Source organism: Alosa pseudoharengus, unplaced genomic scaffold (genome assembly GCF_046254945.1).
Source record: "Alosa pseudoharengus isolate Yale_2024_CS ecotype anadromous, Long Island Sound unplaced genomic scaffold, YU_APseudo_1.1 YU_APseudo_1.1_scf_22, whole genome shotgun sequence".
Lineage (NCBI taxonomy): Eukaryota > Metazoa > Chordata > Actinopteri > Clupeiformes > Clupeidae > Alosa > Alosa pseudoharengus.
The window spans coordinates 25,090,179-25,106,080 of NW_027468680.1; the positions used below are offsets into that span (position 1 = coordinate 25,090,179).

The 15,902-nt window shown below is 40.8% G+C and overlaps 1 protein-coding gene across 1 annotated transcript; it reads left to right on the top strand.

The window, feature by feature from the left end:
• Positions 1-1,219: 1,219 nt before the first annotated feature.
• On the top strand, positions 1,220-12,485 carry LOC143139392 (enhancer of rudimentary homolog). Its single transcript, XM_076299993.1, has 4 exons — positions 1,220-1,307; positions 1,905-1,992; positions 2,113-2,233; positions 12,115-12,485. Exons 1-4 carry the CDS (start codon positions 1,305-1,307, stop codon positions 12,215-12,217), a joined length of 315 nt encoding a protein of 104 aa, XP_076156108.1. The 5' UTR covers positions 1,220-1,304; the 3' UTR covers positions 12,218-12,485.
• Positions 12,486-15,902: the final 3,417 nt, after the last annotated feature.

Consider the following 15,902-nt stretch of genomic DNA (forward strand, 5'->3'; position numbering starts at 1 on the left):
AATAGCATCATGCATTGATGGCTATGCATTGCAGGTGGTGAAAACTGCCCGACATATCACCAGAACTCACTATCAAGAACATTTCATTATGCCTACCTTGGTTTCTCTGTCCATAATTGTTATAATTTTAATGGGTTAACATTGTTCACCATAAAGTCTCTGGTGCAGACTAAGGGAACTGGACAATAAAGGGTTTCCACTGCAAGGATGACTTCCTGATGGGTTCTGCATTTGGGACTACATTTTTGAAGGCTGTATAGGCCTATAAGCGGTAGAACTGTTCTGTGTTCTGCAAAAATAAAGGTTGTGTTGTTGGAAAGCCCATATACAGTGAGCCAGTTTCTTCCCCCTCTGTGGCTGGATGCTGCGGAGTTGCTTTAAAACAGCCACGATAACCTCACTGGTCTGGGCACACTTTTATAATTAATTTATATTCACACTTTTTTTAATGAGCTGCCTGCAACAACAGCGGCACTCTGGGCACTCAGGGAGCAGTGAGGGGTTAGGTGCCTTGCTCAAAGACACTTCAGCCGTGCCTACTGGTCAGAGTTCGAACTGGCAACCCTCCGGTTACAAGTCCGAAGCGCTAACCAGTAGGCCACGGCTGCCCCAACACACCCACACCACTAAAAAGGGGTGGCACCCTAACATTGTCCCAGGTAACAACCTATCGTGGAACATTACACACATTAACAAGCCAACACAACATTCTTGAACAGACATGCTGCAATATTTAGGCCACCTTTTTGTGGGCCTGGTTTTATAGACCTAAGCAATCTTATTTTAATTTCCTGAAAAAAAATGTTTGCGTCCTCTGTTCTTCATATTTTGTTGTGCCAGATCTGTGCCATTTAGTTTCAAGATTCATTTCATAAAATGTATTAAACCAATATTCATTGGTTTATTTGTGAAGGTGTCATATTCAAATTATTTTTTCAGGATTTCATTTTTACTTTCCCATAAGTCTATGTTGCAGATTTTGGTGAAAAGTAGCTCAAAATGCAGCCAAATATTACACAGCTCCCAATTCTCATGCTCTTGAGTCAAGACAATGATTGGCTGGAAATGTTTAAGTAATATCTTGGTATTTACAGAGCCAGGACCAGTATTGATAGAACAGTATTGATTAAGATAGCTTTTAACTGGCTGAAGCAGATCAGATGTCCATCTACTCCTGAACAGTAGGGGGCAGTATGCCAGTTTGGAGAAAATTGCATTGTTAGGCATAGAAGAAAATCCTCACAGCAGATTCGGCGCACGACACACACTTTCATAAGAAGAACGCGTATACATTTATTTTCACAATGGTAAGTCACTTGCTTGCAGTAGTAAAGTTAAATTAACAATGTATATGCCCAAAGTATTCGTCAATAGCTAACATTCACATTTAAACGCTTCAAACATGTCGCTATTGCCTAGGCTACCTGCAGTTTGCTAATTGGTACTTGGCTAGCTGGCTAGGCTACCGTTGCAATGAATGCATCTGTTCCAAGCGTGAATCCAATGTAAACTAAGTTTGCAAGCTTCACTAACAGCCTTTCAACAAGTTAATTTGAAGATGGGACGGAGTCGGTAGACACACCTCCGGTCATAAATCATGTGAATATTGAATATGTTGTCAATTGTGTGACTTGTGTCACTGAGGCAGAAATGTGAAAAACAATTCTAGATTAGCTGCTACCGTAACGCAGATCTATGCGGACCACGTTGTTACATCAGTTATTAATATAGGAAGAGAAGTTCTGTTATATAGTTATAGTGTTAACTTTGTGAACAGCAGTTCACTAAATTACGATTTGTGTGTATTGACAAGGACTCTGTTTGATGTTATGCACCCTAAATCATTGTGTGACCTTTTTTTTTACTGGTATGGAACTAATAAGACCATTGTTATCACCCCGCAGTCACATACCATCCTGTTGGTTCAGCCCACCAAAAGGCCAGAGGGGAGGACATATGCGGACTACGAGTCTGTCAATGAGTGCATGGAAGGTGAGTAAATGTCAGCTTCAGAGTATGCACGTGTTTTATGTTCACATTCTGCTCTGGGGTAAATGTGTTATGCCCTCTTTATAAATTATGGTGTAAATGATGATGTGCACCTCTGTGCAGGTGTATGTAAAATGTATGAGGAGCATCTGAAGAGGATGAATCCAAACAGTCCATCAATCACGTATGACATCAGTCAACTGTTTGATTTCATTGACGATCTGGCTGACCTCAGTTGTTTGGTGTAAGTATACTCTTTTTGGTTGAAGCATACTTTCAGTGATAATGTGACATGGTGTTAGTTGTATTTTAAATGCATGTCTAGTCCAAGTCACTCAATTGTCCCTGGCCTCTGGTCGTGTTGGTTTCTGGCATGTAAAATGTGTTATACTTAGTACAACTAAGATAAATGACATCTGCCACATCACTGAAAGGAGATGAAGTCAAAGATTTGCACTGATAGCTTTCTCAGCTGGTCTCATAAATCAACAATGAGCACAATAGACTTTGAGGGAAGAAATTATGATTGGTCCCGCTGTCAAATCATAGAGTGTACGAGTGCTCGTTTGCAGTCTTAAGCCCCCATATGATTATTTAGATTTGAAAAGATAACAGAAACGACACCATTTCTTGACACCTCTGTAATTGTGCCGTTTATGCTCTAGTATGGATCATAAGTATCTGCATCAGCACACTGACTGCAGATAACTGTACCGGTGTATTACTCTCTGTGTTGTGTTTAACCGCGCGGCTCAGACCAGTACCCGCTCGGACTCGAACTCGCCAACAGCAGCTCCTTGGATCGGAAGTGGAGTGTTCTAGCAATCAAGCTAAAAGCCCAGGCAGCTAGCTCTCTTGCCAGCATTACTCTTAAGGTGTCAGGAGGGAGATTTTCCAATGTACGTACTGCATAGATACAGACCAGGGGCCGTATTCACAAAGAATTTTAAGGCTAAAAGTAGCTCCTAAGTGGCGAATTTAGGAGCAACTCCTAAAAATAATGGGCGTGTCACTCCTAACTTTAGGACTCCTAATTTTTTTCACTAAAAGTAATTCACGAAGCATTTTAGACCTAAAAGTAGCACCTAAGTCTGGGACAGCTTAAAAGAAGTCGAGAGGACTCACTAAGACCTATTCACAAACAGCTTTTTGTGGCATTTCACGTTGCGATGTTTTGAAATGCGTATGCGGCAACAGGAGCTTCCAATCGTGAGGGAACAATTTCGCATTGTAGGCATAAAAGGGATGCAATAACGCAACCAACAACAACCAAAACTGCTCATTGTCAACATGTACATTAAATGTAACGTTTCATTGTGAATCAAATTAAAATGTTCTCCTCTTTGGGTCATTCCATGTGAAAACAGCCAATATCGGGATATCATGTACATGGTACCTCTCAGATTTAGCTGAAAAGCGGTGAAAATATGCCTTATGTTACCAAACGAGGGAATCTGAAGTTTCAGGTCAATATCTCAAACGGTTTGCCCGTGGCGTCCATTTGAATTTCGGGTGCCACGGCCCTAATTGACACATTGGAATTTTACATTTCATCCTTTGCCATTTTTGGAAGCCCGTCCAAAAATGGCTCTCATCTGAACGTTCAACAATGTTTCCAATGAACCAGTCATAATCATAGATACAGGCAATGTATTTTCCTGGCTGAAAAACTGAGTTTTGTGGCTGATCTGACTGTGAGTGTTCTACCTCCGGGTGTTTTGTAGTATTCTGAATCCGATTGTTGTCCTGCATCGACATCTGTGAATATTGTATCCTGTGATACTATTTTTATCTGTATCTTATTTTTGGAAATTGGTATAAAGTAAGTGTTCCACTGATCGTTTTGGCCGAGGCGTAACATCTCTCCAATTCATGTTTCCTCGTGTTTTTTAATATCTTCTGCACTAACAAAGCAGAATGTAATGTTCTTAATGTTTTCTTTTGCCCATTGAAACATCTCCATTGGTATCAGAATATGGTTTACATCAGTGGCCTGCAGACTTGCTCTTGCTGCAAGATGCTTGAGAGTTCCGCCAATTCCATCACATGGGCTTTTCCCATGCAATGTTGCAAAAAGGCGACTTGCAGAAAACATTAAGAACATTACATTCTTCTTTGTTAGTGCAGAAGATATTAAACAACACGAGAAAACGTGCGAACTGGAGAGATGTTACGCCTCGGCCAAAATGATCAGTGGAACATGATCACATCATTGCTTTATATCAATTTTGAAGTTTAATGGAGGGTCTCTTTAACGGGGGATAAGGGGTTAATCCATGACAGTCTCAGTATTGAATTGTTTGCCATCACTGAGCATAATACTAAGTTATTTCCACTATTTTCATGCTTTATCATCACTAAATTCTCCCTGATCTACATTCCAGACTTCTGGAAACAATGTCCAAAATGGTGCATTATGAAGAATAAAATTCATATTATGGAGCTTCATAGTCAAACGTTTTATTTAATTAAAAGAAAGAACAAATATGTATCTTTATTTGGTATAAATCCTATTAGGATCATCAAGTGCCCACATGGTCATTTTGGGGTCCAAATATGGGGTTCCAAAAGAGTCACCTCTGCCGGAGAGGGTTTTTGGACCCCCATGAAACCCCCACCAGTGGTACCATACTCTTCAAATTAATTTTGGCAAGGGCAAGGTTCCCACATATAACAAATAATCATATATCAATAATCAATTAGAATAAATATGATCATTAATTGTGGTGCTACGGCCACCCAAAAAGTGAAAAATCACACATGCCGTCAACATTTTTTAGGACTTTGGTGACCCACCTCTCACCCAAAAAGTAAGGATGTTGATTCCTCCAGAATTGTGTAGTACAGGCTACAATGAACTACCATACCAGTTTCCAGCCTTCTACCACTATTAGAACAGACGTTATAGGCTTCCAAAAATGGCAAAGGATGAAATGTGAAATTCCATTGTGTCAATTAGGGCCGTGGCACCCGAAATTCAAATGGACGCCACGGGCAAACCGTTTGAGATGTTGACCTGAAACTTCAGATTCCTTTGTTTGGTAACATAAGGCATATATTCACCGCTTTTCAGCAAAATCTGAGAGGTGTCATGTACATGGGTGGCTGCGTTGGCGTGGAATGACCCCTTTGCAAACGTAGGCATATGGTGACAGATTAATTTAATAATGTTGCAAAGATACTGCATCAATCCGTATGTTTCATTAGGCTACTAGGCTATTTGTTTTGCCTTACTCTTTATTCATTTAGGCTAGGCCTTTTTATTCAGTTATTTATCATCTTCCGTTCTTCGCACTACCTATGTAGCGCACGCATTCTCAGACCTGTCACTCATCATTGTAAGGGAGGTGTTTGGAATCATTCCCGCGTTACAATCATCAGCCAATCAAGGTGGCCACTTCACTCAAACTCGTGCATGAGTAATGACGTCATCCATAGCAACGAAGACTCACTCCTAGTTTTTTCCTTACTAAGAGTAGGTCTGAAAGGCTTTGTGAATAACTTTTAAGAGAAAAGTCCTAGTGTAACGGATGCCAGCTAGCTTAGCTGTGCTTGTGGAACGTTGGTAAACCTCACTCCCCGACGCCTCAAGAGTGCTGCTGGCATGCGAGCCAGTAGCCTGGGCTATTGGCTCAATTGTTAGCGCGCTCGCCTCCCGATCTGAGGTGCTGCTGTTTCGCGAGTTCGAGTCCGGGCGTGTGCAGGGTTGAATCGCGCAGGTTCAACACAACGCAGGTTACACTAGTTAAAATCTTTTAGTGAGATTTAGGAGTACTCCTAGTGGTAAGATAAAAGGCTTTGTGAATACGGCCCCAGGTGGCTACCATTACACCTGCTGCTGATGATGAATAGATGATTCCCATCATTTGCGATTATTTTGGTTTATTAGGTCATGATCAATCAGTATTTAGTTGACTCATACTTTACATTACTGTGCATGATTATATTGGATAAACCTTCGCTCAAACAAGTTCCTCTAAAGCTGAGTGCACACCAAGCCGACTTCAAAAGAATTAGCTGCGATGCTGACTGACTGAAGTGCCTTGTGGTTTCAATGTGTGGCAAAAAAGTTGCTTTCCAATACTCTGCAAACACTACTGTCCTTGGATAACTAGCATGGAAGTACAAAGTGTGGAAGTGTGGATAAACAAAGCAGTGTTTGCTAACTATTTTAACATTAGCCTACTCTTAGTTTCTACTTCTAATCAAGCATACAGTATGTTTAAGCAATAAGCCACTCGAGTCCGTAGGTTACACTGGTTCTACAACAGCTAAGGGGCATTGTTAGGCACGACGCGCTAGCGGAGTCGAGTGGCTTATTGCTTTTCTAAAACTGTTGCTATAAATACCTGGCAAAGTTATATAAAGTAAAGGCAAAGCAACAAGAAATGTAACGATTTATTCATAGATAGTCATTCTTCCAGCAAGAAATATATTTCCTCTATCTGAATGGTTGCCAAGCAACGTCGAGACGCAGCTGACTTTTGTATCAAGTTATGGTAGCGCAGTAATATAGAACGGAATGCGGTCAAGGTGTATGTTTGTGCTGGATTTTACAACGGCATCAAACGTGATTCAGCCAATCACAATCAAGGACCGGAACTATCAGTTTTAGAATTGATAATATGTTGCTACTGGAATGTCATATGGACACTGCAGCTGCTAACGCCACAGCACCGCTCATTAGTTCTATTCCAATTGCTTTTTTTAACAGGCCATCTGTTTTTTATTTTTTTTCCTGTCAGTGTTTTTTCAGATACTTTGCCAGAAAGAATGTTGGAACAAATGAATGCTTGGGATTTGTGTAAAAGTGTGTTCGGCATTTGCTGAACAAGCCTTTTGGTCCAACTTCCAACTTTTTAAATAGTTTACTACCAACTTTTTTAATTGTTTACTGTTAAATTTAACTATTGCACTGTTGTTATTTGTATGTCTCTTTGGACACAAGTGTCTGCCAAATCTCATAACCGTAACCATAACTTCCAGTCTGAATGTTAACACTCAACACTCTCAGACTTAGACTTGGAACTCTCTGAGTTCATACAGGACTATACCTCTGTCAAATGATATAGTGCATTAGGGCTCTCTTATAGCCTTGTTGACACCAGACGCTTCTCAATTGAGAGTGGGTCTGGAAAAGGTTCATTGAAGTATGACTTCCAGCAGGGGCGTAACTAGCAGTGAAAATAAACTAAGGTTTAAACGCAGTTGTTTACTCAATTCCAAAGAAGTACAAAGGGAATCCCTGAAGTGTACAAAAAGGTAAACAGCTGCCATATAACAGACATTTATTCCCTCACGGGATCAAAAGAGTAATTATACTTATACTTTGGGTCATTCCGTGTCAAAATTAGATAAGGTTCTTTCTGCGCTGTCACAGATTACTTATGAAAATTACTTCAGTTTTGCAGCCAGTTTTGGTGCAGGAATTCCAGATTTAGTAAAAAATGAGACAAGGCTGAGTTCGCCTCATCAGAGCAATTCCAAATTCTAATTCCAATTCTTATTTTACAGGCCTTAGTTTTGGGACCTAAATATTAGGTAGACAAACGTTGAGCAAAGTCTGAGATGGTGCAGCAACCATTTTCCTGGATTTTGTCTGTTTTGATACAGAATGACCCATTTAGGTTCTGTGCAACATATTTTCTGTCATTAACCGCTACTTCAACAATGTTACCTCAAAAGCATTTAAGCAATGATTAAAGTTCTCCGTCATAAGACGGATTTTCGTCAATTTGATTTTAGAAATGTCATATTTGAGATCGATGCAGATCCGATGAGAAAAAAAATAGGAGGGGGGGGGGGACTGTCACCTTTGCTTTTCCTTTTTTAAGGCAACTACAAATATTAGGTAAATGTTTAAAGACCTAATAGTGTTCTTGAGAACTTTCTGTGTCTCAATCCGTGACCGCTCAAGAAGATACGTCCTACGTCAGCCATGAGTTTCGCTTTGTATGTTGTAGCTACACACTTGTCTCGGGCGTTTGCTTCAAAAAAATAACACGTATGGAGGACTATAACGGTCTAAAAGTTGGATTATAGTGACACAATCGAGACAGCTGATGAGGTTGGCCAATCCGTTTAACTTTTTTGGATATGATATTGTGAGCTCTATGTGCGAATTCGGAGGCTGTGTTCTTTCCGTGCATCAATGTAGACACTATCGCGAACTCTTGTCAGGGGAGGTCATTCATTTTGGGTGTCACCTATGACTTGAACAGATAGCCTGCTATGCCACCCGATGTAGGCTACTATTATTGTTACAGTTTTTAATCAATGCAACTAACATTATGTGTAAAGCGACGCAATATAAACCGTAGCCTATGCAATTTATTATCCCGTCTGTTATGACATACAACAATGTTTTTCACAATTTGCGACGGAAGGTTTTGACTGAGCGTGTCGAGTAAGGGGGTCAGTCGTGTTTGTGACGCACAGACAGCCTTGTAGCCTATTTTGCTTAGGCCTCACTTTTAACGACAATAGGTTGTGAGTGTATGTTGACAAAAAATAACCATACAATTAAAATAGTCAACTTAAAACTTTGCTATAAAATATTATTAATTTATAGCACAAAACCATAACCAGTGGGCCTACCAGAACCTCGCATATTAGCGTCATGATTTGTGTGCGTCTATTTGGCAAGGCCACTAGCTGTCATGGATGCGTTGTTGCTAAAGGAAGGCAGGTGTCAAAAGTTAAAAAATAAATGCAGATGGGCAGCTGTTGGAAACGGGGGAGAACTAACAAGCCATGGTGTAAAGAAATTAAAGTGCCAGGAGTTTACGCCGGTTTGAGTCGTGATTCACTCGGATCTTTCACCCGTATCTTTAAATTAACCCATGAGTCGCGAGTCTCTAGTATCATTAACTCGGATCAGTTGAGTCCTACTACAATTCAATCTAAAACGATAAACAGCGCCACACACAAACCTCTTGCAACATTAGCTAGCCTACTAGCCATCATTGCTGCCAAAAATGTAACAATTTCGTAAGTAACGTTAGGATAACCACAACTCCACAAATAAACTCAAGCGACTGAGTGAGCAGGCAGTCTGAGATAACTGGTTAACTTCCCTCAGAGCCGGGTTAGTTGGATCAGCCGGCCGGTTAGGCTACATTGAGTACGAGTCGGCTACGGCTACGTTGTCATGAGTGGCTGTAGACGAGCGAGTAGCTCCTCCTCAAAGTGAAAAGCAATTCCACAACAAAAGCCATTCTTCACCTCTTAAATAACATTTAATGTTCTGCATGTAGCCTAGGCATATTTTAGATTTGGTGTATAGATGTAGCATATTAAAATGCAATTAGGTCGCGCAGACAGTCCGAAACATTGCACGAGCTGCTTTGTATACCCGGGTTATAGTCGGATCGCTGGGCCAGGCGGTTACGTTATGAGTGCGAGTCAGCCGAATCAGCCGGCTACGTTGTCATGAGTGGATCAGTAGACGAGCGAGTAACTCCTCGTCAAGGTGAAAAGCAAATCCACAACAAAAGCCATTCTTTCACTTCTGAAATAGCATACAATGTTCCACACGTAGGCATAGCCTACTTTAAAATGCAATTAGGTCGCGAAGACAGTCCGAAACATTGCAAGCTCTGTATGGAGCTGCTCAGGCTAGTCGGGTCAGTTGGATCAGCAGGGCGGGCCGGTTACGTTGTTATGAGTGCGAGTCAGCCGAATCAGCCGGCTACGTTGTCATGAGTGGATCTTTAGAGGAGCGAGTAACTCCTCGTCAAGGTTAAAAGAAAATCCACAACAAAAGCCATGCGTTCACTTCTGAAATAACATATATTCTGCACGCATAGCCTACTTTAAAATGCAATTAGGTCGCGAAGACAGTTGCAATGTCCGAAACATTGCAAGTTCTGTATGGAGTTGCTTGAGTAGGCTAGCCTACCTGGGTCATTTGGATCAGCCGCGGGCGGACCGGTTACATTATGTTGTTATGAGTGCGAGTCAGTCGAATCAGCCGGCTACATTGTCATTAGTGGATCTGTAGACGAGCAAGTAGCCTAGTTGGTACTCGTGTCAAGGTGATAATAATAATAGGCCTAATGAGAATAGTAGTAGTAGTAATAATAATAATAATAACAATAATAATAATTTAGTCACTGCAGGGCATTTCTACGTTCCTGTTTCTATGTCTACATTGAAAGTCAATTGCTTAGGCTAGGTTAATAAGGTAAATAAACAGTCTGGCTCAAACTGCTTTCTTTCCCGTGAGTGGGTGGAGGTGTTGATGCTTTTATATTATATAATAATACCTATTAGAATAGATTCCTAGTAGCCTACTATTAGTATATAGTAGTGGTAATAAACATTGTACCAGAGTAGCATTAGACCTAGGCAAATTTTCTATTGTTAACAAAACAACAACAAATAATTAATTATTATAATATAGGCTACCCTCCCTGTCAATAAGATCAAAGTTTCTGAACATGAGCACCAAAAAGATGAACAATGTGTGGATGCACTTTGACCAGGAGAGCAAAACTCTTAGGCTAAATGCAAGTACTGCAAAAACCTGGTTTCAAATCATGGAGGATCCACATCCAACATGAGAAGGCACTTAACGAAATGAAGCACCCCACTGCACTGCTTGAACGTAGGACTGAATTTCTTTGCGATTTAGCAATACTGACTCAAGTGACTCAAGTGACTCGTTCAACCCGGATCAGTTTAGTGAGTGACTCAGAATAACCCGGATCCTTAAAAGGAATCGAGTTTGACAGGCCTACAGGAGTTTGCTTTTGCGCGGTTCGCTGCAAGAAAATTGTTTATGGATGCAATAGGAAAACGTTTTAGCACGCCACCAGTCAGAAGACCGCCATAAGGTTAACGTTCGTGCACTTCAGGACATCTTCCCTACCTGGTGCAACTAGCCACCACGACAGAGGTAGGCTACGTTTATCTATGGCTGACCGCTTTTACGTTTAGAAAGGCTACGCATGTTCTTTCATAGCGCAACACGACCTGTCCTTAACCATATCGCAACCTCTTGTCAACCTTATACAATCTGTTGCTGAAGACAAAAGCGCCGTCTCCAGATTGTCGTTACAAATGCGCAGACCTCCTGCATGAGCACACACAGTATTGCTGCTCATTGGAAAACTGAGTTGTCTGTAAAACTCAAAATTACCATGTTTTCATTAAATGCGGATGAGGCAACAAATGGAAATATGAACAATATCTAGAATGTTCTGATTTGTTATGAGGAAATGGGAAGTCTTGCAAACTTGATTTGATAGATTTTACTTGGTGTTGAATTGCATATTAACAAGAAAAAAATCTCCCCTTTAAACACTTTTGGCCTGAAGTAATTAAATAAGAGTGTGTTAAAGCCTTTCTACAATATTGCTGCAGTAGAAAAGAACAGCAATGGCTAATCAGCAATGGTCAGGGATGGTACTAAAATATATTTTTGTTCATCAGGAAAACTCAATCTCAATCAAGAACACTCTCAATTCGCCTTATTCACATGGCGGCCATTGGCGGCTAAAACGAGGCTACAGGGTACACAAACCATAGGATTGTTATGTTCTATGCATTCACCTGTAGGTGGCATTAATTATATAGTAAGTGTACCCTGTAGCCTCGTTTTGGTTTAAACAATGGCCGCTGTGTGAATAAGGCGAATACTCCCTTTACTTTGCTGTTTGCATCTTTTTGTACATTAAAAACCAATAGGTCGCTACCGCAAAAGGGGTGCTATCTCTATAGGTAGATATGAACAACGTATGACTTATGGCCTAAAAAAAGTTCAGTCAAACGATTTTTTTTCACTTTAATCCCTGATTTAAGGAATAGGGGTGTAAGTGATCTTCATAGGATCAAGCACTGCAGTATTAACTAATGTTGTTAGTATTTGGTTCATCACTGACAGTAGACCAACTTGAATCAGGGCAAGTCTGAAATGGCCTGGATAGGGAAACTTTTCTTCAGTTAATCCACATCATTCAGTGGTACTAACACGGTTGTGTAGATTTTCTGGTAAAGACAGTCTTTATTAAAACAAATCACTTTTTTGTTGTTGTTAGAAACCTGCCCCATTGCTAAAACAGTTATCAGTGATGTATTATTAACTAGACTGGTGGTGATGTTCTTTTCCCTCCTGTTGGCCAGGTACCGGGCGGACACGCAGACCTACCAGCCCTATAACAAAGACTGGATAAAAGAGAAGATTTACGTGCTGCTGCGACGCCAAGCACAGCAGGCGGGGAAATGAGGCTCTGCTCATCCTGTCATCAGGACTGGAGAAAAAAACATGTCAAACTGCAGTGAGGATGTGTTAAGGAGGCTATAGACTTTGGCCTGTTGTGTGTTTTGTCAGTGATTGTTGAGTTGTTGAATTTGTATCGTTCGAAGAGGGCTTTCATTCATTTTGTTGAAACAGGGAGTGTATGTCTTTGCTTTAACATTTTATATTTAACGATTATCCCTGTGTACCAATGGCCAATTTTGCCGCTACAGTAAATAAATGAGTCTTACATTTTTTTTTGTCTTTACTTGATTTCACTTATTTGAAACTTTTCTTTATCATTTACTTGGTTATTGACATAGTAGGCCTATATATATATATATATATATATATCAACTGATTGAAGACCATAATGCCTTTTACATCTGCAGTTGCAATAGTATCCTGGAAATAAAGGTAAATATGTTTTAGTGTAGTATCATATAGTGATGTTTTAGTTTGGTTCCATAATGCATTTATTAACTTTGTGTAGGTCATATGTAGGTGGTGAAGTGAGCAAGATCAGAAGTTTGAACCTGACTGGTGATTATTTTTATAACTTAGTAACTTATAACGTGTGTGGACAAATGTACCATGTAGAGGTGACGTTTTAAGCGCAGATGGAAAGCATAAGGCCTATATATGTGTATGTCAATATGAACTGTAGGCTATATACCTTTCAGATGGTCTGTCAGGTATATTTAGTTCAACTAAATACATGGAGCTCCTAGTCGAAAAAAATAAATAATACTCTAGCCTTACCTAAAGATAATGCATCTCATAATATAAAATATCTGAACATATGATTGTTCACAGGTTTAACGGTAATAACATTAGGTAGCTCGGTGTCTTCAGTAACCTATTGCTTGCGGAATCGACACAAGCCACAGCTCAGCAGAGAGAAATGGAACAGAACGCACAAGGCAGGGTTGGTGGGACTAAGAAGAATCAAATAATAACAGGATCTTTAGGGTCGCTATTTTTCATTGGGCTATGAAATGTATTTGCATAATGCAACAGTATCGGTGCGAATTCAATACTGTATGTAACGAGAGCGGGTGTTTTTGAAGCGCTTCTGTAGGATGGTAGAAGAAATCAAGAAGAGCGCATCTGTCTCTCCTTCACAGCTGAAGGACGCTACGACTGCTAAGCCCCACATCTCCGCTCGCTTTATACCTTTGTGTTCTCCCTCTCACTCTTGTTTCTCACCCACCCCAGTCCCCCCCACCCCCCTCACACACACACTCGAGTCACACACACCACCACCACAGCCCCCCTCTCCCTTAGCATCTGAAAAGGCTACTGAGTGAGAATCGATGGCGCAGAGGCCCGCCTGACAGGACAATAAACCACAAAGAAGCGGTGAGTTTTCCCTTTAAAGTTCTATTGCGAAATTGTTTCGTGGACGGGAGAGCGGCGATGCTAGTGACAGCTGGCGTGGGGGGCAATATTGATGGGGTATTTATAAAGCAACCCCTTTGTTGCTATGAAGCTGCACTATGCTTCAGCTACCCTCTGGTATCCCTTCTTGAAAGAAATCAAGTAACAGCAGCATCTCATCATCCAGTGAAGCTGAGGTTGTAGGACGGGAAAATCGGTGCCATATAAGATTTGTCGTTTCCTCAGATGCAGGTTATTATAGGCTCTCATACAATAACAAGATCGCAGTAATTTGTAGAATAGTCTGAAAGGTTTTGAAATGCACTCGTTTGCTTTGGTTATAGCATACCTTCGGTTCATTATTCAGTGTGATGCGGCACATAGTAGGCTACTGGGGGTCTTAAATTGAGGTCGTTGCGTGTGGTAAACAAAATATATGTCAGAGTTTGTTCCTCCGAGGACCTCTAGCCTACGCTGTCTGTTTCAAGGACCTGTCTTCAAACTAAAGAGGGAGACGCGAAAAGGAACCGTCTAAGATGCGTTATCTGCCAAAATACTCGTTCATTAGCCTATAACAGTGAGAGATGGGGTGGCTATCCTCTGTCCTTTCTGTTCAGACAAGACGATTAGGCTATGAGTCTAGTCGGCCACAGGCTGTATCACACCCTCCCAAATGAACGCGGGATGAACTCGCGGAGGCTCGCGACAGCGTCCCGAAAATTCATCCACACACGACAGGCATCTCTGTTACCTTATCAACCACCCTCCCCATCACTGGCGGTGCGACTGATGTTGTTGGATTTTCCGAGAATGGCATTAGGGTAAAGGGATGACACAATCGCATTTACATGGTTATTAATGCATATTTGTGTCACCTTGCCGATTATATCTAATTTCCTTTGGAAATGTGCAGCACATTATTGTGGGTTTTTTGCAGTATACCATAAAGTCACACATTTTTCATCTACACACTAGTGTGTCATCTATTAGGAGCCTGTCATGTCATAAAGAAAGTATTAGAGATCCAACATTTTAGCTCAATGACCTGTCGTGACACATGTCATCAAGAATAAAGTATTAGAGATCCAACATCTTAGCTCAATGGCCTGTCGTAACACATAAGCCTGTGCAGTGAAGTTATGTTAGGCTACTATGACATGACTATTCCTATGTTACCCATGCTCATTTGTTACACGTGGATGATTTCACACTTTTCATGCTTGGGTTTAAATAACTATATTTTTGGATGTTCACTTATAGAACATGCACATACAGTAGTGCAGAGTTCACATAAGTAGGCTATTTAAGCTATGCCCCTTGACAGGTTCAGATCCTTTCAAGTTTTCCACATTTTGTTATGTTTCAGACTCATCTTAAAATTGATTTTTTTTCTCTCTCATCAATCTATACACAATACTCCAACACTCCACAAAAGGTGTTTGGAATGTTTAGTAAATTTATAAATATTCCATTTACATAAGTATTCAGACCCTTATATAACCCTTGCAATTGAGCTCTGGTGCATCCTACTTGAGTCTGAAACATAACAAAATGTGGAAAACTTGAAAGGGTCTGAAAACTTTCCGTATGCACTGTTATAACATAATTGTGATGCCTTTTGATGGTCATAACATGGGGCTAAGTTTAAGGATCTTCAAGTAGGCTTAATAATAAATTCACTTAAGGATGCCTTGAATTGCCTTGCTAATTTATAACACATTGTGTTATACTGATAAAAATTATGACAATGGATTAACACCAAGTGATGAGGTAACAAGAGTTTGCTATTAAATTAAAAATGTCCACTGCATCTAGAACCTCACTGTGACCAGCACGTTGCTGAGAAAGTCCAAGGTGTGTTTGTTCCTTCCAAGAGAACAAGACTTCCCACTTTTTTTTTAAGGTCTTAAATCAACGTACTGGAAGTCTGTGGGGAGTGATGCCCTGGCAGAGGGAGGATCTGCCCCACTGTTTGGCCTTCCTGGCCTGGTGCCAGACCCCAGCCAGTCCCTGAACCCTGGACTACATTTCCCATGAGGCCCCCACAAGAACTCCACCTGTCTGCTCTGCGTGAGCCCATCAATATATGAGGTGAGAATGTCTTGATCTACAACTGAAACATGCTCCAATGATCTAGATAACTAAGGGAAGAAAACAAAAAGATAAAGTCATTTTCTAATCCAATGGAGCCACGAGACAACTATGATAAGGTGTAGTAACGGCATAGTTGGTATACATGACTGACCTCCGCTGTTGTGTTTCTCCTCCTTCCCACTGGTTCCCTTCAGTTGAC

Coding starts and splice junctions, on each gene's coding strand:
- LOC143139392 (XM_076299993.1), top strand. Junction 1,993..2,112: donor TGTCAATGAGTGCATGGAAG/GTGAGTAAATGT, acceptor ACCTCTGTGCAG/GTGTATGTAAAATGTATGAG. Junction 2,234..12,114: donor GCTGACCTCAGTTGTTTGGT/GTAAGTATACTC, acceptor CCTGTTGGCCAG/GTACCGGGCGGACACGCAGA.